Here is a 24954-nt window from a genome sequence, read left to right as displayed (position 1 = left end):
TACTTAGATTGTAAAATAGAGTTTTTTAATTTCTCACGTTAATTTATTTATTTCACACTCGGGAATTTTGTTTATTACGTATAAATAATAATAAAAAAGTTTAATAAAATTCTGATGGTGAAAATTAGTTCAATGTGACAAATGTGAACGTTTTTCTTTGCAAAACTCTAAAAAAATCTGGTTGCTTTTTGATCAGCTTCAGTCTCAGGTCTCTCTCAAGACAATATTTAGTTTTTGTATTTTACTTATTAAATTATCCTAGATGAGATTGCCGCTCATACCCCTTGATGCAACGTTGCTTACCCCTGGAGGAACGCGTACCACTAATTGGGCAACACTGGATAAGATAATATTTTCACACCATTCCCTATATCTTTAGAGAGAGCTTTAGCAAAAATCACATTGATATCTTAAAATTGCAATGTAAGACAATACAAGACAGATTTTATTTTTATTTTTTATTGAGCAGTCACCCAGTGAGAGGATGTTTCTGCCAGTGTCAAGTCTTATTTTTATTTAGACAAAGTAATAATAATAATTAATCAAGAATCATAGTTTAAATGCATTAAGCTTTATCATTTTAGGAATTATGACCGCAATTCTAGAATTAGGTTCAGAAAGAAGGATACAACAAAGTTACTGTAGTACATATTAAAACTCAATCAATGCCAATTTATTAACTTCTAAAGTGAGTTATATTCCACAAAAAAACACAAAATATCCTCAGAACACAAATAATATATATAACAAAAAATGAATCCATTGATATTTTAATACATTTTATTAACAATAATTTTCTATATAAATATTTCACAACATTTAATATTAATATTACCAATAAACAATGATTGATTTTATACAATAAAACAAAACTTACACATACTCTATATTTTTTTTAATAAATACAAATTATTATAAAACAGATAATTTTTTAGTAACAGTAATGACTGGAATGTAATACTCACATAATAATAAAAAATAAAATAAAAAACTACAAATTTATGTGAGACTGTACTTAATGTTTTGTAAAAATAAATAGTGTTTTGAAAAAAAGTTCAAGTATAAAATTAGTATGTACAAAAGGGCAATTTAAAAAATACAATACGCAGGATTGGAAAAACATTAACCAGAATACACAGAAATTGTGTGAAATATATCAGAAAAACTATTGAAACAACCAAAAAAATCATGTATTTTAAGCGGGATGTACGTACATTTATTTATATGTATGTCGTTTGGATATATGTTTATATGTTTGTAATTGAACCTATATATTCCTATTGATTGTACAATATGTATATATGTATGTATATGTATTTTACATTGAGTTCAAATTCTCTCCGAATAGAATTTCAGATCCAGGCGGAATATTTGTAGGATCTGTGTAGAAATATTTAGAGAAACTAAACATGCCAGAATCGGCAGTCTCCGTTTGCGTCATATTCTTTATATTATCGCTAGAACCGAAGGCGTTTGCGTGACTGATGGTGTGCGCAGGACTGCAGGTGACACTTTGAGATTTCTGCATAACATTTGTCGAAGGGAGATTATAATTCTTATCTAGATTGGAAACGGGGCCAGCGAATTGAGTGTAAGTATTTTCATTAGCTGTGAACGGGTTTGATGATCTAACGTCTGGATCCGTTTTGGTCAATGTGGGCTCTTCGCATTTAATAGAAGGAAGCGGTACATCCGGGAGCGGGTTGTATGGATTGGTCAAGTATTCTCCGTAAAGTGATCTCGGCTGTTGGACCTCTATATTGATGGCAGCCGGAGAATTTGTATAATCGACGGTCAACACATCACCTTGGATGTTATTCAACTTCTCGTTTCTTATTAAATCTGCACTGGATATATTTCCATTATCCGAGTTCACGCGATTATGATCCACGGGTTGGTTTTGTTGGGGACTTATAAGAGTAAATGGCGAAGGAATGGTTCCGTAGTTTTGATTTTGAGATGCCATATCGAGTAACTGACTCGAAGGCGGACTTGATAATTGACTGTTGTAATACTTTTGTGGCAAAGGATTAGGGCAAAGTATGGGGTAAGGTGATCCGGTATTCGGAGATGAAACTGGCATCGCTACTCCAATCGGTGTAGAAATCTGAAACAAATGTAAGGATGAAAAAAATCTCTTCTGACCCGTCAAATTGACGGAATGTTAAATTGATCATGAGGGTGAGGCGATCAGCATTGTGCATCAGGTACCAGTCCAAGGTGATATTAAATACATATGTATGACAATGAAAAAACTTTCTCCACATATTTTAAGATCAAAACCATTTAATTACCTCTAACAGTTTTTTTAATACAGTTATTGTAAATATTGGTATTATTTTTCGATGATCTGTATAAAAAATTACTCTGAAAGGTATATATGTAGAAAGGTATTTATGTTGGCCCATCCATCAATACAAGTTTTGCACAAAAAAGCTTTTTATTCCTTGCTCCAAAATATTTAACTTGCTGCCCGTAACCATTAAGAATTCCAAAAGTGATCATGCTTTTAAGAACAGTGTCCGTCGATAGTTGCTCCTCGTTGGTAGGGACAAGGTGGAAACAGACTTGATTAGAGTCCAGGTTTAATACTTGTGATTGTTTTATTGTATTACCTTTTTATTGTATTACATCGTAGTCATACAGGAGAAAGTGACCAAATGCATTTTTTTCAAAAACCTGATTCTTGACTATTTAATATCTTACTAGCTTAATATTGCCCTGAAAAAAATCCCAAAGTGATTTTAAACTTGGAAGTATAATATATTGACTTGTTAAAAATGACTAACTGCATTGATGTTTATTTTCTAGCTAAGCAAAAGTGACTTAAATGGCCCTCCTGAACATTTTACGTTTTGTTAGTTGGTCACTTTCTCCTGTACGACTACGATATCTTATAATGTATAAAATGAAGTGAGTTAAAAAAAATAAAAAAAAACCTATTTTGTATTAACATGTAAGTATTTCGGCTCAACACAGGTTAAGCCTAAAGAGCCATAATACATATACATAATATTAAAAAAATGTATCTATGTTACCTAAAATAAAAAAATTAATAAAATATACCTGTCCCATATGTGCAAATATTGGAGTATGCACTTGTGACCCCAGTATGGGCGGCTGGAGGATAATCGATGACCCTTTAGGCGGGATGCCCATGGGTATCTGATTGAAGGTGTTCATGGGTATGGCACCGCCCAGGACCGAGGGGGTCGGGGGAGAGGCGCTCTGGGGCTGGAGGAGGAACGGGGGGGAGAGAACAGCGCTGGAGGGGGAAGAGGACTCCACGGGGCTCTGGGGGAGACTGTCCTGGGTCCTCTCCTGTATCGGCTGCTTGGGTGTGTTATTGCGTATAACTTCTGGAAAAAAAGTACCAAAAACAAAACTTGAATTTTTTGACATGTAGACTCAATATAGATGAAGAAGGTTATGGAAGTCTGGGCATTTACGAGGCTTGCGACCCTCATAGGCTGGTTTAAGTGATCACTTTACACACGCGTAACATTCACCAATTTTACCCATGTTTGACAACGACACTACTCAAATTCTTGGAAATTCTATACATATGATCCAATTTCGAAACATTGTCTTGAATCACTAGAATTTTGCTAGAGACATCTATTTGGACACACTAAAAATTTTGTAGAAACAAAAGTGGTTAAAAACAAAATTTGAGTTTTATTTGTTTTATAAAGATTATGACTACTTATCATTAGAATCATAACTGTTCATCAAACCTCCTCGCATAGTTTGTTGCTCAACCTCCTTCCCTAAACTTCCTTTTTTCTTTTCCTTCCTTATTATCATCAATTTGTAATTTATGTTTTTTTTAAGTGTTCAAGTACTATCTACTCTCTGATTGCAAACAGCTATACAAATATATGGTATCAGATGTTTTGACCAAAATCACTAGTCTGTTTTTGTTGGTTCGAAGATATTGCTTCTTAGCAATAAGCCTGCCAATGTACTTATTTATTTTCTGTACATGAAATTTAAATAAATAAAAATAAAAATAAAATGTACCACAAAACATCAGCAAAAAATATTCAAGATATCAAAATGTCGTCTGCAAAACTAAGCTTCATAATGGAGAAATCATTTTACATCATCTACATTGTACAATATTTTTGGCACTGAAAGTGATAATGAAGGTTGCTCTCCATACAGCCTTCTTCACTACCAACAGCCAAAGCTACATCAAAACTATGTCAAATGCATTGTGAAAACAAAAAATGACATGGCTTTCAATTTTACATATTTCATGTTTTTCAAAAAAGAAGCAGAGGAAGACCGAGAAAAACATGGCACGATCAGGTATGCCAAATACTTGAAAGTGGTCAGGTTAGGAGTCGTAACAATCGGCGGGTATGTATGAGGAGATGCATGAACGTGGAAGAGGCGAAGAATGTTTGCAAGGACAGAGTGGTGTGGCGCTCTATTCTCTCTGCCTACCCCTGCGTGGAAGCGGCGTGATGGTTAGTTAGTTAGTTATGTTTTTCAAAAAAAATTATGATGTTTGACTATTTATTACCTTTAGGGAATAGTTCGTCCTTCAGGTTTGGGAGGAAAAGGTTGATTCTTTCCCAAGTCACGTTCCACAGATCGGAGTATCCATCTCCGTCATTGAAAACCTGTCAACATAAAACAACATTACTAGTGACAAATGAAAATTGTGGATATATTATGGAATAGCAAATGGTATACCACAGGGAAACACCTAAGGTCTAATGCACTAATCTATGACGTTAAAATAAAACCCAATTTGAAGATGGTCAAGAGTTTCACTTATGAGCGAATATTTATTATATGTATAATAATATTCGTCCATAAATATAAATATTTGATCATTAATAGTTATTAATCGTTAAAGTGGTTAGAATCGTTTTATCGTGGTCGTCGATAAACGGATGATGACATCAGTATAATTTGACAGTCGAGCAGGGAGGTTGTGTTGCAGAATGCGCATTTCTCGGGTTTCGATTCGGATTTATCCAATAGTGATGTTGTGAACATACAAAAATGTCTCTTATACTCAAAGTAGCGATAGTGACAATGAAATTACAGTGAAACTCCGAGGACAAGCCAATTTCAAATGAAAATGACATTCTTGTGATTGAAAAATTTGTGTTTTTTTCTCAAATAGCATTTAATTTGAAATACATTTAAGTACCGTAGAACGGGGCTACTTGAACTTTGATGTGTTACTTGAGCCCAGTACAAAAAAAATATTTAGATTGTGGTGTCGATCGAAGTATCGTGACAATAAGTGTCACCTGTCAGGGAAACAATGAATCATGTCGATACATTCATTATTGTAGACCAAATACAGATTTACATATTTTTTTGTATTGGGCTCAAGTCACACACACAAGTTCAAGTAGCCCCGTTCTACAGTGCGCTTATTACAAAATTCGGTTTCATTTAAGCAGTTTGATATGCTCTTTACCAATACCAGAAAGAAATACTAAAAATCGGTCAATTTTCAAGAAAAATATTGTTGATTTTGTATACACCTAATACAAAAAAGGACCATTTGTGCAAAAAAGTCTTGAACAATTTTAGCATACACATGAGAAAAAGTCATAGCACTAAACAGTTTATAATATATCAAGTTTTGCCAACATTACCTTGACAGAGTCCATGACCAGCAGCATGTTCTTGAGCGACTCGAGGGTGGCTTCATGAAGCAAATCCGAGGAGTTGGGTCCGCCTTGGAGCATGGCTCTCAATATCTCCAACAGTTGGAGCCACAAAGCCGCAAATGTGGGCCGCGCCACCAGAGGAGTTAAATGGTGCAGAAAAACCTGGAAAATTAAAAAAAATTGGGTAAGACACAAAATTTGGGGTGCTATAATCTTTTTCTTGGTGTAGGCCTTGTAGTCTGTGTTTAAAAATGTGTAATTATATAAAATGTGAAAAATTACAAATAAAGCTTTGTAAATTATAAACAATGATTTATTTTGATAATGCTTTTTATTTTACCTAAAAAGGATGACTAATTTTAGAGATATAATTATTTTTATAACAGCCATGCGTGGGTAGCAAGTCCCGTGACTATTTCACAAAAATGCTTGGGCAGTTCGCAATCCTTATTTCACGCGGCGCATGGGCGTCTAGTTCAAGTTAAGGTAGCAGCAGGCACCTCGGTGGTTGGAGCGCTACGTGCAGCGCAGTCAAGGGATAACTGGAGAAGAGGAATTGCACAAGGGTCACAACCCTCAGTAATGAGGACTAAGACGAAGAAGAAGGTTGAGTAATTAAAACAGTAATACATAAAGGCTATGTTATTTGCGTTGAAAGCTTAAAATAAAAACAATCATATCTAGAAGTGTCTGGTTGGATAATTTATCTCTCGTTTGCCCTCCCCGGTGTGGGTGATGTCGCCATACCTTGCACATGATGGTGTTGGCCCGCAGCCGGACTTCCTGGTGCTGACCGCGCGGTCGCGCCAGCAGAGGGAACAGGACCCGGTGGAAGGCCGCCTCCCACTCCTCCCCGGAGAGAGTTTGCAAGTCGTGCACGAGCAAGGCACGCTGTAGATACGTCACTGCGCTGTTTGCCACCTGATTTCGAGAGTAATGGCTTAATAACACGTGCCAGAGTAACACTTTATTTAACTTAACAGTTTTTTACATGAATTTTATCAACCAACTTTAATTACCCACGTAAAATTGCATCTATTGTAGTTACAATTTTTTTTTTATTCATTGTTGATTGAATTAATTTAATTTCAGCATTTTAAGGGTTAAAAATTATATTTTTATAGTAAAAAAAATAGTTTAAACTATAACCTGTTTCCTGTTATCGGTGCATAATCTGGCAATACCCTGCAGAAGAGGCTGCCAAGCGAGGTGCCAGAGGTCGCACCATTCAACTCTCGACTCTAAAAATATTAATAACATATTATTTACAACATTTTGAGTGTGTCCAAATACTTGTTCACAAAATCTGGATTAACTCCAATTAAAGGAGTTATTTTTATATTATTTTTTGACATCTCATCAAAAATGAAGAAGAATATGGAAGTCTGGGCATTTACGGGGCTGACGACCGTCATAGGCTGGTTTAAGTGATCACTTTACACACGTGTAACATTCACCAATTCTACCCATTATTGATAACCACACTACTCAAATTCTTGGAAGTTCTATATATATGACCCAATTTAGAAACCTTGTTTTTGAATCACTAGAACTTCACTAGACATCTATTGGTGAGATGTAAAGAAGCTTTTTACCAAGCAGAAACTCTTATATTAGTATGTGAGGTCCAAATCCTGGATTTCAATCACACACATGAGAAATGCCAGAAAATACCATTTTCATTTTTATTATTTAAGGTTATAATTTGACTAGATAATTTATTTAAAACATTTTGAGTGTGTCCAAATGATTTTTTTTTCTTCTTGCATTACAGAAACATTCTATTATATTAACATATTTCGGATGATTGTTTTTTACGCCTGCCGACTGCTGGATTTGATGATTATGTACATATAGTTAAGACCTTAACAAAGAGATTGGTACATAATATTCATATAAAAACATTAAATATTAGTAATTCCTCCTTTTCTGACTTTAAAATGAGGCCGGCGCAGAAGGTAAAAATACCCTTCCCGTCCTTAAGCATCAATCGACCGAATGGGTAAAAATACCTTTCCCGTCCTAAGTGTGTTAATACAGATCCCACAAAGGCACGGCCCATATGTGGATATACATTTTGTTTTATGTTTCGAAATATAGATATCGAAATATAAATAGACCAAAAGTGCTTATCAGGGGGACCTGACATGACATGCATAGAAGAGAAAGATCAAAAGTCTACATAACCGGAGAACATGTCGCTCACTCCTTTCAAGAACGTCATAAATCAAAAAACTTGATTTTTCAGGAGAACGTTTTTAAAGTTTAAAAATATAATACAATGTTTTAAAAATAAATATCAAGCCACTTATTGAACTTTTTACTGTGCAACAGATCTTTTTAGGTAAAACCTGAAGGTTTTTTCTCCATTTGAAAAACATTTAGTATATTTAAAAAAATTATAAAACAATACCTTTTCTTCAAAATACAAAAACAACACTTTCTGCCCTATAGCGGGTAAATATAAAGTTAAAAATATGTCGCTTTTGCTGGGATATAGTACATTTTCTGGGCATTCTGAAAACACGCACAACTCAAAATTGACGATTTTTGATTTATGACGTTCTTGAAAGGAGTGAGCGATGTATGAATAGATGCTTCGATGTAGAGGAAGCTAAGAGTGTATTTCAGGACAGACAAGTGTGGCGTTCTTCTCCGCCTGCCCCTGCAGAGACAGAGTAGTGTGGAGTTCTATTCTCTCAGCCTCTTTGATAGTTATGTAAAACATTGCATAGTACTTGCCTGATGAGCTTTGATCTGTTGGACTGGTCAAGCTGGCCTCCTCTCTCCACCACTTGAAGATCTGGGCCGTACGGCTGTGCAGAGTGTGCATCAGGTCCAAGAGCTGAAGAAGTGACTTACTCTATTAGATTTATTATAAAAATCGTATTGGGATTAACCCTTTGCCCGTACCTGGTACAGGCACCCCGGTGAAGAAATACCTCAAACAGATTTTACCACAGTAATGGCGGTAGTAGTAGATTAGAATGGAGTTATGGGCTAGAAATACTAGATGGAAAGCCATTGTGTACCTAAGTTTTAAAATTAGTTAAAATGTGTATTAGTTTAAACATTCAATAAAAACATAAAAACTGGAAAACATTTTTATTTAATGCCTTGCAATAATGGATTATTTCATTATTAGATTTTTTTTTTAAACCTGCGTTTTTCAACTTTTTTTTCCTTAAAAACTCATCAGTCAAAGGGTTAGTATACAAAGTATCTTGATTAATCATTTCAATTTGGGCTTGCCCATTTATAAGGATTATTAATTAGTCTAGATCTTTCATCTCGATATTATGTCGCCTAAAGTCTGGGCACTGCTCACTGCCTGTGCATCTCTATAAGATAAAGTATGTCACATCACCATATTGTGAATGTGGACAGCATATAGGGGACGCAAACCATATGTTCTTTCAGTATCCGCTCACAACAGGGGAAGAGAACTTTCAAAATAGATTAATGCAGGCAGGAATCCAACTCCCCATCTTATCCACCCTTCTTTCTGAACCTAATTATAGAATTGTGGCCATAATTTTGAAAGCTAAACGCATTTAAACTGTGAACTGCTGTCATTATTTTGTTTGTAAATTATTTTGTATTGTTATTTTGTTTCGAGGAATGTAGAGATAAGGTGCAGGACGCAGCAAATCTTGGTCACAACTGTTGTCAAGAAAAGGTGATTTAGTTGGCTTGGCCATGTACTCCGCACGCCTCCTGAAAGCCGCCATCAAGCTTGCTTCTTTTACAAGGCATCAGGTTCACACCACCCAGGACGACCACTGCTGACAATACGTCGGCAGTTCTCGTCAGAACTTCGGGAAGCGGATCTGACTTGGGAGGATGCAAAGGAGCTGGTAGCCGACAGAAAAGCCTGAAGAGTTTGTGGACTCCATATGCTCCATTTAGGGAGCGGATATGGTTTAATTAATTGTAAAAAAAAAGACTTGACACTGGCAGAAACATCCTCTTACTGGGTGACTGCCAAATAAATAAATAAAAATGAATTTGTGCAATAGTAGAAGTTGACATCATGATGAAGGCATCACCTGGATACTGATGAGCTGGTGGGCGTTGTCGGGTTCCCCTTCCTCGCCATCGGAAGACAGCGGCTGGCGCGGAGCGGAGCGCTTATGGCTGGAAGACCGGCGCCTCCTGCCCGGGATGTGGGTAGGACTCATCACCTTCTCCTCGTTAGCTAGGCACAAACATCAAAGGTCAGACAAACAGACAGGAGTCATCAAAGTAATCAGAGTGTATATATCGCTCAATCCTTTCAAGAACTTCATAAATAAAAAAACTTGATTTTTCAGGAGAGCATTTTAAAGTTTAAAAATACAATACATTGTATCCTTGTACCCTTATACATAACAACATTTTGAGTGTATCCAAATACTTGTTCACAAATCTGGATTCAGTATTAATTACAAGATGTCCACAAATAGTAGATAGAATAATAGTAAATGGCATGAAGCAGTGCTGGTTGATTGACAAATAATATACGACTGTAAACAAGACAATGTAAACGGACTCACTCCCGTGCAGGCTGGCCTCCACGAAGGTCCGTATGCAGTTGACGCAGGCCTGGAAGTTGTAGGGCGTGATGTGCGCCACGTCGCGCACGATGAAGGCGAGGCACTCCCAGCACTTGAGCAGCGCGCGCGAGTCGTGCGGGCGCAGCCGGCACGCGTGCACCAGTGGGTCCTCCGCCCCCCGGCCCCCGGGCTCTGCCTCCGCGCCCACCTGTATTTGCAATGACAACCAGTGATACCATCTCCTCGCATATCGCCATTTTTGAAAAAAAAACACAGTTGCAAAATTCTATAATGTATAAGGTCATATTATGTTTTGACATCTCATCAAATATGAAGAAGAATATGAAAGTCTGGGCATTTATAGGGCTGATAACCTTCATAGGTTGGTTTAAGTGATCACTTTACACACATGTAACATTAACCAATTCTACCGATTATTGACAACCACACTACTCAAATTCTTGGAAGTTCTATATATATATATGAACCGATTCTATGTTTATATGTTGTCCTTGAATCACTAGAACTTCACTAGAGACATCTATTGGTGAGATGAAAAGAAGCTTTTTACTAAGCAGAAACTCTTTTATTAGTATGTGAGATCCGAATAGTAGATATTAATCACATACATTAGAAACGCCAGAAAATATCATTTTCATTTTTATTTTTTTTAGCTTGTAATTTGACCAGTTAATTTATTTACAACATTTTGAGTGTGTCCAAATACTTGTTCACAAATCTGGATTATCTCTATATTATATAAGTTATTTTTCATATTATTTTGTGACACCGCATCAAAGATGAAGAAGAATATGGAAGAAGATGAAGAAGTCTAGGCATTCCCAGACTTCAAACAAGTATTTAGACACATTCAAAATGTTGTAATGTATAAGGGTTTGAAAATGTATGATGAGATGCCTGAATGTATGAAGAATGAAGAGAGTCTGAATGAATTTAAAAAGAAATGTTTTGTTTACTGTGAGATGATGTAAATATATATAAGATGCAAATTAAGTGTAAAAAATAGTTTGTATTAAATTTAATAAAATTATTAAAAAAAACCTTATCCGCACCCCAATGGTGCATAGGGCACTGCGTCATATAAACGCAGTGTTATCTTGATCGTTTACACATGAAGGAAAGGTGATCAGCCCTCCGCTTCAAGTACCAGTCCAGGGTAATATTGAATAAATATTACAGTGAAAAAATCACTCATATTTATTCTTACCCCCCCTGGGAATCGAACCCGGGTCCTCCAGAACGGTAGCCGAGCGTGCTGACCATTACACTACAATAACTGTATTCAATTTAACAAAATAAATTACCAACCCCTAACTTAAAGTTGCATTTTTAAATTGTAGACTAAAGGCGTCTGCTACATCTTATTTTATTTAATAATGTATTGGTGTTTTCATTCATTAATTGATTCGGCAGTCGTTTCTTACCATTATCCAGCCGTGGGTCTGCGGAGAGTGCGATATCTCACTATCGGAAGTGTAGCCCCGATCCGTGCTCACTGAATCATCTTCGGAACTCAAAGCACCGTCGGATTTGCTGCCTGGAATTTTTAAACAAATTAAAGGAATCCATGAAGGTTATTTATTGTTTCGACATTTACTTTGTGGTAAGACACCATTAAATATTATAAATAAAACCCTTATTTTTTCTGATTCTCCTTCAAACCTTTATCCGCACCCAATGGCGCATAGGGCACTGCATTGAATTGATCCAGTGTTATCTTGATTGTTACTTACATGAAGGCAAGGTGATCATTCCTGCGCTTCAGGATCCAGCCCAGTGTAATATTAATTAAATATTAGAGTTCAAAATCAATAATAATATATTTTCACCCCCCCTGGGAATCAAACCCGGGACCTCCAGCACCGTAGCTAAAGACGCTAACCATTACACAAAGGAGGCGGACCGCTTGAATATTATATTGTTACGGCTAGTTTCGGAAGCTAAAGATGCTTCCATCTACAGGTTTGAATATAAACTATAGTTTATATTTACATCCGCAGATGGAATCATCTGTAGCTTCCGAAATTAGTAGTAACAATATAATACTGAACTCGTAAAAAACAAGTGTTTTATTTATAATTGAAAGAAGGTTGATTGGAAATATAATATACATATATAGATAGATAGTTACTGGCAATATTGTCATCATCCTTGAGATGCATAGCTCCCGCTCCCGTGGTCTCTAAAAGAGTGAACACGATGGCCCAATCGTCCGCGCTGTGGATATTCTGAGCCGAGGTCTTCACCAATTCGAACAACCCGACAGCAATCTGCAAGAACAATGAACAGAAAGTAAGTCGTAAGCCCTGTCATCATCATATCAGCCCGTTGAGGTCCACTGCTGGACAAAGGCCTCCCCCTTCCGCCTCCACTCTTCCCGATCCTGCGCCGTTTGATGTCGTCCACCCATCTCATCGGTGGACGTCCTTGAGGCCTCTGGTTCCTCGGTCTCCACACCAGAACGCGTTTCGTCCATCTGTCGTCGGTCATTCTGGCTATGTGACCGGCCCATTTCCATTTCAGCCAAGCAATTCGCTCTACCACGTCACAGACCTGTGTCTGGCGTCGGATCCAATCATTCCTTTTTTTGTCTCTTAATGTTATTCCAAGCATAATTCGCTCCATGCTCCTCTGTGCAACTTGCAACTTATGGGAGGATTGCTTGGTCAGAGTCATTGTTTCCGCGCCATAGGTTAGGACCGGTAGAACGCATTGGTTAAACACTCTTGAGTTGAGTGAGTTGGGAATGGGCTTGGAATGTGGAATTAAGCTTTCCAAAAGCCACCCAAGAGAGATTTATTCTTCTATTCACCTCGCTGGTCTGGTTGTCTCTGCCGATGGTATAATGTGACCAAGATAAACATAGTTTTCGACTTTTTCTATAGGTAGATTCCTATTGGTGTTGGTAAGCCCTGTAAGTACCCAGAATTCCATATTCTTCATCATCTATGTTGAGATATCAAAAATGTAAAATAATTCCTTAGTGGAGAAACCCAGATTTGTGAACAAGTATTTTTTTTTAGCTTGCTTATTATGTACAAGGTTTATAGATCATAAAGCGGATTTTTTGTTTCTTCTAACTAAAAAAAATATGTTTTATTCCATTGTGTTGGGAACAGGAGGGATAATCTAGTGTGGGCCAATCAGGAACTTCTAGCATTTTCTCATTGCTGGGAGGAAACCACGTAAAACTTCTCAGGAGAAGCTGGACTGTTGACTGTCGTCAATAGACCTTCCATTCTACTAGAATAGGGTTCGGTTTTTTGTTTTTAGTAAAGAATAAAAGTTGTAATTAGTGAAAGGGACCGCGATAATGAAAAATGTCAATGTCAAATCGCGATATGTCAATGAAAAATGATCAAATGGGAAATGCGATGACACCGTTTTGTGTATTCTTCTTCATGTATGTTGATATATTGAAAGTTGTCCCACCGCATTCCCAGATCTGATACAGAAGCATCTAGGCTTCCCGACAGACCTTCTCTTGCAAAGCAATTTTTTTTTAAACTAAGCTGCTCTGTCCACCTCCGTAGTGTAATGGTCAGCACGCTTGGCTACCGTTCTGAAAGTCCCGGGTTCGATTCCCAGGAGGGTCAAATAAATATAAATGATTTTTTCACTCAAATATTTATTCAATATTATCCTGGACTGGTACCTGAAGTGGAGGGCTGATCACCTTTCCTTCATGTGTTTATAATCAAGATAACATGGCGGTTATATGATGCAGTGCCCTATGCACCATTGGGGTGTGGATAAGGGTTAGAGAGAGAGAGAAGCTACGAAAAAAAAGGACTATACTTCACAGGATCATTTCTGTAGTACTTTATCCCTCGTATGTTGGGATAGTTTTGAAAATAGGTGCCTGAGGCGAATACTGGGTATAAAGTGGTATGACTTCGTCAGGAATGACGATGTGAGGAAAAGAACTCAACAGCCCCTCATACTGGAAGTCCTGAAGAGGAGAAGGTGGACATGGTTGGGACATGTCCTTAGAATGCCACCTGAGAGCATCAACCCCTCATGTCTCTTCTTCCAACCCCGAGGATTCCGGCGCCCCGGAAGGCCGCTGACGACCATTCACTGACTATACTCAGCGGAACTACGAGACGCCGGACTGACCTGGGAGTAAGCCAAGGAGATGGCCCGTGACAGAGTGACTTGGAGACGTCTCGTGTTGGCCATATGCTCCACCTAGGGAGCGAACATGGGAAGAAAGATGTTGGGATAAAGAGTTTGACTGACCCTGCTGGAGATGGAGTGGTAGACAGGGTAGGGCAGGCGCAGTAGCGCGTCGAGCGAGCGCAGCACGGTGCCGGCGCACTCCTCGCTGCGCATGAGGCAGATGGCGAGGCGCAGCAGCCCCGTGGCGGCGCGCTCCAGCTCCGGCCCGCGGCACACCAGCGCCGACACGTGCGCCTCGCAGGCCCGCCAGATGTAGGACACTCGGTCCCTGCAACCGCCAAATGACACATTATTACCTAATCATTTAACCACTTTGTGCACCTGCTTTATATTTAAAGAATTTACGTGATTTAAGTTGTCTACATAACCAATGAAAAATGTGAAAATTTGAAAACAATAGGTTTTTACAGAAAAAATGTATTTCTATTTTTCACTGAAAATTAGTTAAATTTGTGAGTATTATTGACGAATTGGAATTTGAGAAACAAGCACTATGACACAACTTCTCAGCTCGACTGCCAAAATATACTGGCGCCATAGTCGGTATATCAACTGCCGCACTTTTGGCAAAGTATACCACAGTCGTTATACCAATTTTCAGCACTCTAACGGTTAAATTCTTTATGGTTGCAAGTCTATTGTATCTTAATTTATATAATTTCCCAACAGGTTGTTCCAACTGAAATAAGTACAGACTGTGTTGAGGCTCTGAGTGTAGCTGCTGGCTATTTTCACTTAGGCACTAGCTGCTGACAATCGGAAATTTAGAATCGCGCACGTTGCGACACAACTTCCTAACTCGACCACCTAAAACACTCTACCATCATCGTTGGTATATTGATGGACCGCAGTTTTGACAAAGTATACCAGAGTCGATATATCAATTCTGAGCGCTCAAACACTTAAATTAGTTTATAGCACTCTTAAGAAATAAGTACACAGAAAACATTTACCTGTTCTGTATAACAATTTGTATCAAGAGCTCCAAGAAGAATATGGAAGGATCGTCTCGACTCGGTTGCTGACCGACGGGTTTCTGTACGTCTTGTGGTTTTCCAGCCGCAATCACATACTTGACCAATTCCTAAAAATACAATGCAAATTAGTCAAAAGGTCACGCAAAAGTCTCAAGTCTACTCTTAAACCGCGACCCACTCCAGATTATGAAATGAAATTCTTAAAACGATACATCTTTTCTTTAAATGAACATATGAATGTACATAATACATCCACTGTATTATCGCCTGAACGCATCAAGCCGTATCCTATAGGTTCAGTTACAAAAAAAGTATACCCGCAACCACAGAAATGTTCGTGATACGTCAAATTATTCCTACTCGCCCTATGCATACGAATACGCCATACGGCACATTTAGTATTTTAAAGTCAATATCGCTACCTCATTTACTGCTATAAAATGCCATTGTTAAAAATATATTTAAAAAATGGCCAAATAGAAGGTCGATGAGGTGTCGGCAGAATTCAGATATTCTGGTTCCGGAATATACAAGATTGGATAGGGAACAGAACCGTCCTGGCGCTGTTTAGAGCTACCCTAAACAAGGACAATTACTCTCAAGTGAGGATACTCTGACGTCAGGTGGACCTAACGTGACACGCATAGAAGAAGAAGTTAAAAAATAGTTCATATTTTGTGAAGTTTGGTCACATGATTTCATGGGGCAATGGCAAGTTAACACCTTAACGACCCCATGTAAATGTGTGAGTATAGCTTATGAGATATAACCGCACGCATCGATAATTTTGTCCAAAAATTCATCTGTAATAAACATAGAGGCAAAACCATCTACATTTTTAGAGTATTCTGGAAAATTTTTAACTCCTGAAGTTCCACAAAAGCTTTGATTGTTTCGTGAGGTGTCGATGTCTGACCAGTCCATATCATCAACATCTCCGCTTCTCTAATTATTTCAGAACTATTATTGGAATCACTATCAACTTCAATATCACTCCTCTCAATATCACTTGAAAAAAATATCCAAAAAAAATCAGTAAGACTATAAAAAATATCACAGACACTTAAAATAAGTATTGTAAAACCCTTATCCGCACCCCAATGGTGCATAGGGCACTGCTTTATGTGAACACAATGTTATCTTGATCGTTTACACACGAAGGAAAGGTGATCAGCCCTCCGCTTTAGGTACCAGTCCAGGGTAATATTCAATAAATATTACAGTGAAAAAATCACTTATATTTTATTCGACCCCCCTGGGAATCGAACCCGGGACCTCCAGAACGGTAGCCGAGCGTGCTGACCTACACTATGGAGGCAGACGTATAAAATAAGTATTCTCAATATTATTGATATTTAAAGCATTTACTTTGTAAAGCAGTAATTTTTTTATTTATTTTTTTTTACAAAAATGTTAGTATGTATTAGTATTTAACTACTCGCTGAGATTTTTATGTCTACCAGTTTTGAGACGTACCCGTCTCTTTGTCAGGTAAATTTATTTACGAATGAACAAATGTCTTGATTTACTCAAAAGATCTCATCGAGTTTGACTATGTACATATAAACCTGCGAAAACGCGGCCCTTAGTGGTCAGTCAAAAATAAAAGCAATACCTGCAGGCTGTCCAGCTGCAGGAACTTGGAGTCGGTGACCAGGATGGAGTGCACGCCGCACTGCGCCACGGTCTCGGCGGCCTGCTGCAGCAGCGCGGCCTCTTCGGGGGTGGGCTGGCGCGCCCAGCCGGCGCCGGGGTCAGCCGACAACGCAATGTACGAGTACAGCGAAGACAGCAGCCCCGCGTCGGGCGCGCGCTGCGGCGGCGCCACCTCGCGCACCAGGGACACCTTGCCCGTCGGGGCGCAGAAGTCCTCCGCCTCCGTGAGCTCCTGGAATTGCACATAATCAGAAAAGCTTTCTCAAACCCACCACAGATGGCTCACACATAAAGCGTCATGCGATTAATGATATATGTAGGTATTCCAAAAATTTGAGTATTGTGGTTGTCATGGATAATTAATCTTACATGTCGCTCACTCCTTTCAAGAACGTCATAAATCAAAAAACTTGATTTTTCAGGAGAACATTTTTAAAGTTTAAAAATATAATACAATGTTTTAAAAATAAATATCAAGCCACTTATTGAACTTTTTACTGTACAACAGATCTTTTTAGGTAAAACCTGAAGGTTTTTTCTCCATTTGAAAAATATTTAGTAAATTTAAAAAAATTACTAAACAATACCTTTTCTTCAAAAAGACTTTCTGCCCTGTAGCGGGTAAATATTAAGTTAAAAATATGCCGCTTTTGCTGGGATATAGTACATTTTCTGGGCATTCTGAAAACATGCACAACTGACAATTGACGATTTTTGATTTATGACGTTCTTGAAAGGAGTGAGCAATATATAAGCACTACAACAAACCATTTTGCAATTTATATGAAAACACTATTTTTAATAACATTTTATTTTACTTTGACTTCCATATTCTTCTTCATCTATGTTGAGATGCCAAAAAAAGTTGTAGTATGGTATACCTTGGGCAGAAGGCGTCCCCTGAAGAGGGCGAGGACCACCTCCAGAATGTGCTTCCACCCCTCGCGCAGTGAGTTGGCGTGGCGGTGGCAGACACTGAACACCTTCTTCAGGGCGCACCGGCTCTTGGCCGACTGACCGAGAGATGTTCCTGGAAAACACACACCCGGTTACTTTTAAATACAAGTATACTGCACTCCTCAATGGGGAATTAAAGCTCACTGGACTTTTTATTTTTTAATCAGTTGCTCCAGTTCTTTAGACAAATTGCGCATGGCTATGAGGATAGCCTGGAACGACTTGTTGTGATCGACAGCCTGGAGAGGAAGAGAGGAAGAAGAAGAAAAAGGGCTTGCCTCGTCCCACCATAGATGTCTCTCGTGATGTCTATCGAGTTCAAGAACTGTATATCGAGATTAGTCAATATATCTAGAAGTTCCAAGAATTTGAATAGTGTGGTTGTCAATCATGGGTAGAATTGGTGAATGTTACATGTGTGTAAAGTGATCACTTAAATCACCCTTATGACGGTCGTAAGCCCCGTAAATGCCCAGACTTTTATATTTTTCTTCATCTATGTGGTGATGTAAATAACAAAATTTTTATATTTAAAAAAAAAAAAATTATCCTTAAAAAAATATCAATTAACAGTACCTAATTGATAATATACGGAAATAGCTACTGACTACATGTATGTAATAGTTTTTTTTAGCAAACCCAGAAGTAGGCTCCGAGAACAACAGGACACAATCTAACTAAAGCAGAAGAAGAATAAGATCACGTACAAGACTGGTATTGATTGGTGCGTACCTATGGAGATATACTGCACCACGTCTGGCAGGCTGAGCAGCCCGGTGAACTTGCAGAGGCTGAGCACGATGGTGTCCAGCTCGCTGGAGAGGGAGTAGTGCGCCACCACCGAGGCGCACTTGTCCAGGCCCTCCAGGGCGCGCGTGTACAGGGGGGGCTCGTTGGACTTCTCTAGAATGGAGGACAGTGCCGCCACCTGCAAAAAATATTTTTTACCCGGTTATTATGTGATTGTGTATTTTTCTTGTTTTATCCCGTATTGCCATGTAAACGTTGCATTTGGACTCACCAAGGGCCCCCAGATGAGCAGGAAGAGTTGTTTGTCGAAGGCCCCGCTGGGAACGTGGACGTACTGCCCCTCCTTGGTGGCCCCCCGACGCAGGAGCACCTTCCACAAGTAATTCTCCTTCACTATTCCAGTCCGCTCGGCCGGCATGACTATCTCTTCATTTCTAGAGAATGGAAAAATATAGTATGTCATTTTATCTTATGTAATGTAAACAAGTGGAAACACACACGGAAACGTCTGCAGACACTGCTCGTTCAAAAGCATTATGTTGTTCACTGTAGTATTAACACATGACGGGTATTTTTTACGCTTGCAGACCGCTGGCGACGGGATTTAATATTTCATGATCAAATATTTGAAAACAGTCAGGTCAAGATTCGGAATAATTGGCTGGTATGTATGTAGAAGAGGTGAAGAATGTTTGCAAAGACAGAATGGTTTAGCGTTCTAATCTCTAAGCCTACCCCTGTGGATGGTTACTTAGTTAAAAATATACTGCAGAACTTATAGAAAATAGAAAATATACTGCAGAAAATATACTTGAACTTTGATGTGTTACTTGAGCCCAGTACAAAAAAAATATTTACATCTGTACATATTTGGTCTACAATAATGAACGTATCGACAAGATTCATTGTTGTGTATTTGGTTTTCAATAATGAACGTATCGTGACAATAAGTGTCACCTGACAGGTGACACTTATTGTCACGATACGTTCATTATTGTAAACCAAATACAGATTTAAATCTCTTTTTTGTACTGGGCTCAAGTAACACATCAAAGTTCAAGTAGCCCCGTTCTACGGTACTTACTTGATAGAGTTGAAGACCGCCTCCAGCATTTTGGGATCAAAGTCATTTGTTCCGTTGCAACCTCTCAGGTTCCTGACAAATTCATCCACGGTCATTGGGATGTTCAGTTTTTTGGCGTTGAGATTATGCTGGTCCATGTTGAGCATGATGATGGCGTACGCCAAGCGGAAAGCCGCATCCGTGTTGGCAAACGGGTTGCCGTTGCATGCCTGAAAAATTAAATTTATGTTGGAAAACACAGTAGGTAGTCAATATATAATAAACCAACTACTACATACTTTTATTTGAATAGACTAGTGACCAGGTTTAATCGTTACTGACACCAGTCTGATGATGTAGGCAGCAACACAACCCGGTTGGTTGGTTGTTGTAAACATTTATTACCAAAAAGTCCGCCTATGTGGGAAAACGTCGGCCAGGTCATCTGGTGTATACATATTTAAAGAATTTTCTTGGTTTACATACATGCCAGTGTTCAGAAAAGTGCTCCATGACGAGGAATATGAGGGGAGCCTCTCCGGGCAGCCGGAAAGTCTCCAGATACAAGCGGAGAGCTTGGTCCACTCGGAGGCCCTTCATGTCGAAGCTCGCAGCGTACGTGGCCAGAATCCTAGACTCGACATTCTTCTTTTTGGATATGTATTCGCCTGCAGAGCAAAATAACAAAACCTTTAATATAAATAAACATTTTCTTCATTTCTTCAGTTCTTCATCAAACCCTTATCCACACCCCAATGATGCATAGGGCTCTGCATCAAATAAATGAAGCATGGCTTCCAAAACTAGTCATCATAATAAAATAAACTCAAGTGGTAAAAAAAAACAAGTGTTTTCCTTTTACAATTCAATTAAGAGTAAATTATAAATATGTTCATACCAATCATCTTTTTATCTAATCCGGGATTGTTTCTCAAAAAATGTGCAATCTCCAGAGGGTCAAGGGGAGTGGCCAATATTCCGTGCTCCTGAAGGAACTCGATCCCCTTTTCAGGCTTCTGGTTGAAATGTTCCGTTCCAGTAGCAATCCACTGCAAAGAAATTCGCATTTCATATTACATCAATTTGTATTTCATGTTACAACAATTTGTACTTTATGTTACATCAATTTAAAGCTCATGTATTACATTAATTTGTTTTTAATTTATGTTTTACTTGGAAAATACCACTATTTCGATGCATTCCACATCATTTTCTTATTCCGAGTCGCTGTTAACCCTTTGAACCCTAAGGCGTTCATTGTATTAGCACCATATCCCTGAGTTCCTGAGTAATTTTAACCAAAAACTAATATTTGACTAAAAATGCAAATTCAATCAAAAAACAATTGTCAGTGATAAAACTATTTTTTAGTTCATTACAATTGCAAATTCTTGTAGCAAAAAAAAGTGAGAAATCTTTTAAATGTATTTGCTCATAAAAATAATATATAAATGCAACGATAACACGTCAGTATAATGTTACAATAAAAAATTAATACATATAATGTAACAATAACAAGTGAATATAATGTTTAATCCTCAGAATTCATCTTTGGAATGATACACAGCAAAACAGTTTTAACATCCAGACCCAACACAAAGCTTGTATAATTTGCACCAGTATAGTTTTTTTTTTAAGTTTTAAAATCCTTCTCTTTTACATTAGTTATGACGTCATAGCGATGATGCCGCTAATGAGTCAAACCTAACGTATTGTTTTTTTTTTTCGCGGATTGGGATTCCAGGATAAAGATAGATGTCCAGGACAGCAAATCGGCCATAAGGGTATATGCCTCACCACATCAGCCGGTTTACCAGGCTTTAGGGTGCTTGTGCACTACATGGAATTTTACCATCCGGCAGTCTGGTTTAAAAAAATAAAAGCGACTACGACAGTTTAGCGTGATCGAATTTACACGCAACGTGTTCACGTACCGATCAAGAGCACTAATCCGAAGAAAGACGGACAAAAGCACAAGCCAATCCAAGCCAATCATCGCTTTATCACGCTAAGTGAAGTGCCGGATGGTAAAATTCTGTTTATTACACAAACGCCCTAAAGACGGGTAAGGTGTTTCTACCTGTTGGGTCGATTGATACTTAAGGACGGGAAGGGTATTTTTACTTTCTGCACCGGCCTCATTTCAAAGACGGTAAAATTCCGTGTACATAGTGCACAAACGCCTTTAGGGCTTAAAGAGTCAGACACATCTCTATTAGGCAATAATAAAAAATTAATTGATTCGGCAGTCACTTTGTGGTAAAATCTATCCATTTTTAATTAATGTTTTACTTAGTAAATACCACTTTTTCTTAAAATCTGCTGTGACACGTGTTTCGATGCATTCCGCATCATTTACACATACGGTGTTTGAAAATGATGCAGAATGCATCGAAACACGTGTCACAGTAGATTTTAAGAAAAAGTGGTATTTACTAAGTAAAACATTAATTAAAAATAATAAAAAAACCTATAATTACGTAAATGGAAGTTACAATTCTTACCCTTTTTTTATTCTTAATTTCGTCTAACTGCTGTTCAGTCGGGAGATTGGAATTGGGTTTATGTCGGCCCATCTTGGCGCTATTTATATACTGGCTGATGTCGTGAAGAATGGTATCATCACCATTTTCGAAGGAATCGCACATGTCTATCGCGACTTGCCCGCTATGCGCCTGATTGCTGTTGAAGCTCTCATTGGCTATAGAAACCCTTTCGTTAGACTTGATCTGATGGCAGTTGGCTTCTATGGAATCGATGACAGTGAACAAGGCGTCCAGAGCCAGGGTATGGTAATTGTGAATCCCGGCAGTGACTATAGTTTTAGATAATAATTTCGTAATGTCCTCGAACAAATTGGAGCAGTAAATATCACAGTCGTAGTTCAGATACAATTCCGTGCAGAGTCCAGGGATTCTCCACATTTGGGCGATGCTCTCCAAGGCCAGATGGGTGATCTCTTTTGATTCGTAGGAATTTTTGGCACTGTCGGACAGTATGATTTCGACTAGCTTGGCGAAGTACGTCTCCAGCTGGAGTTTCAAGTGGGTGCGGAGAGATTCGAAAAGCAAAAATGACACCTGGAGGTCGAGTGCGAAAACGGAAACACGTTCTGAACTCAAAAGCTGAAAAAGAAAAAGATATATATGATAATACAAGGGAATAAGGCTATCATTACATTTAAAATACAGTAAAAGTTCGTTACATAATTCTTTTTCTTCTTCTAACCCTTATCCGCACCCAATAGTGCATAGGGCACTGCGTCATATAAACGCAGTGTTATCTTGATCGTTGACACATGAAGGCAAGGTGATCACTCCTGCACTTCAGAGGCCAGTCCAGAGTAATATTAAATAAATATTAGTGTTAATATTTATTTTCACCCCCCCCCCTCTGGGAATCGAACCCAGGACCTCAAGCACGGTAGCTAAACACGCTAACAATTACACCACAGAGGCGGACAATGATTCAGACAACCACAATTCGAATTTCGAAGTGATTTTTCATATAGAACGTTCAATAATCCAAAATTAGAAAAAAATATTTTGGCTAGAATTAAAATTACATAAGATTTACCGATAATAAGTTTCTACACAGAGGATCTTTGACTAGTTGCAAGAAGGAGGGATACTTGGCCAAGTGATCGGCTCCCACTTCGAGGGCAGTCTCCACGAGACAGAGCCCCAGGTACACCATCGAAGATGTATTTTGAGGGTCCATCGGGTTGCATAGAGATATTAAAAATCTGCAAAAAAAATATTTCACCATTAGCTCGTTTAGACGCCTGCGGACCGCTGGCGACGGGATTTGATAATTATGTACATATAGTTAAGACCTTAACAAAGAGATTGGTATATAGTATATAGTATGGTAGGGCAAACTAAATCTAAACACAAAGCAATTTTTAATAGTTTTTGGAACCTCGGCAACCATACCAGGCAATGGGATTTCATTGCAAAATACACACGGCGAGAAGTTAAAAAAGGGTTACCACGGATAATAATTCTTCACGAAGAAATAATTCTGTGAGATATTTTCAACCTCTTACTAAAGATAATGATTTGATTTAACCACTGCCTATAAGACAACATTATCAATCCCAGAACCTAAATATACCGCTACGGCTATATTGAACAATATAACATTGGAAATTGATCTGTTCTATGTGTTAGAAGGAGTCTTCCAAAGCGGGATTCTTCTACACATTTAACAAGAGTCTTCTTGCTTACTTTTTAATCAATTTTTTTTAATGTATACGCCTTAAATGTTAGTTTGTAATGTATATATTGAAATTGAAAATTGAAAATTGAAATTGAAAATTGAAATTGAAAAAATATGTATAAAGACTTGATGTACCTTGGCGAACATAATAAATTGTCCTTTTGTATACTTTAATATCCAAATTTACCTGAATAATTCTCTGACGCACACCACTCCATACGGCTGCAAATTGAGCTGTTCATCTTGTGACACAAATCTCACTCCTCTCGGGTTCACATAATCCTTCTCCACTTCTTCTTCCTCCTTGTCCTCGGGGACATCTATCTTGGTCTGAGTTTGTGGGTCAGTTTCATTAGAAATCTCTTTCTCTTTGTTAGTTTCATCCGGACTTTGTGTTTCTGCGGCTGTTTCAACCGTTCCCGGTTCGACAACACAACTTTCAGCTGCCGTCTCCTTCATATCTGGGTCGGGACTAGTTTCTGAAGAATTGACACATTTCTCTACGAGTTGGGTGATGTACATATTATCGCTGGAAGCCAAGTCCATCGAAGAATGTCTGCCGTGCTTTTTGGAAGGGCTTTTAGCATGATCTTGCGGTGACGCATTCTCCAAAATAGTATCCCTTCCACAATCAGTCACTGTTGGGCTTCCGGAGAGATGTTCCTGGGGTTTTTCTAGATCAGATATAGACCTACAAAGACAAAAAAAATCAGAATAGTGTTGTAAAATGAGTGAAATGTTATTCACAATACAGTAAACTCTGGTTGACCAAAATAAAGGAGGGACGGGACATCCATTTCAAATTTTAAAAAATCAGTTAATCGTTTCAGAAATGACATGTTGCGGCGGTGTGCACAAATTTGTGCATTTTGGTTACCATCAACATCACAAAAACATGTCTTTAATGGCAAATTATTTGTCATGTTTGCTTTGTTGTATAGCGGATAGAT

The 24954-nt window shown here is 38.3% G+C and overlaps 1 protein-coding gene across 1 annotated transcript in view; it reads right to left on the bottom strand.

Moving 5' to 3' along the window:
- Positions 1-838: 838 nt before the first annotated feature.
- LOC148311057 (Golgi-specific brefeldin A-resistance guanine nucleotide exchange factor 1-like) overlaps positions 839-24954 on the bottom strand; it is a 30599-nt gene continuing 6483 nt past the window's right edge. The window contains exons 6-28 of the mRNA XM_088257321.1: positions 24192-24695; positions 23360-23528; positions 22288-22908; positions 20682-20832; positions 20270-20451; positions 19805-20013; positions 18992-19154; positions 18703-18898; positions 17895-18043; positions 16973-17245; positions 15334-15464; positions 14441-14648; positions 12330-12468; positions 11623-11735; positions 10178-10385; positions 9692-9840; positions 8385-8487; positions 6792-6883; positions 6390-6563; positions 5628-5804; positions 4532-4631; positions 3067-3359; positions 839-2107 (exon numbers count right to left, since the gene is read on the bottom strand). Coding sequence (XP_088113447.1) covers positions 1319-2107; positions 3067-3359; positions 4532-4631; positions 5628-5804; positions 6390-6563; positions 6792-6883; positions 8385-8487; positions 9692-9840; positions 10178-10385; positions 11623-11735; positions 12330-12468; positions 14441-14648; positions 15334-15464; positions 16973-17245; positions 17895-18043; positions 18703-18898; positions 18992-19154; positions 19805-20013; positions 20270-20451; positions 20682-20832; positions 22288-22908; positions 23360-23528; positions 24192-24695 — 5293 coding nt within the window. The 3' untranslated portion in view covers positions 839-1318. The remainder of the gene's footprint in view (positions 2108-3066; positions 3360-4531; positions 4632-5627; positions 5805-6389; positions 6564-6791; positions 6884-8384; positions 8488-9691; positions 9841-10177; positions 10386-11622; positions 11736-12329; positions 12469-14440; positions 14649-15333; positions 15465-16972; positions 17246-17894; positions 18044-18702; positions 18899-18991; positions 19155-19804; positions 20014-20269; positions 20452-20681; positions 20833-22287; positions 22909-23359; positions 23529-24191; positions 24696-24954) is intronic.

This window comes from Brachycentrus maculatus, unplaced genomic scaffold (assembly GCF_059751285.1).
Source record: "Brachycentrus maculatus isolate JH-2025_06_01 unplaced genomic scaffold, ASM5975128v1 h1tg000078l, whole genome shotgun sequence".
NCBI lineage: Eukaryota > Metazoa > Arthropoda > Insecta > Trichoptera > Brachycentridae > Brachycentrus > Brachycentrus maculatus.
Note: the sequence above shows the minus strand (reverse complement) of the source record. Positions and strands in the feature narration are given on the sequence as shown.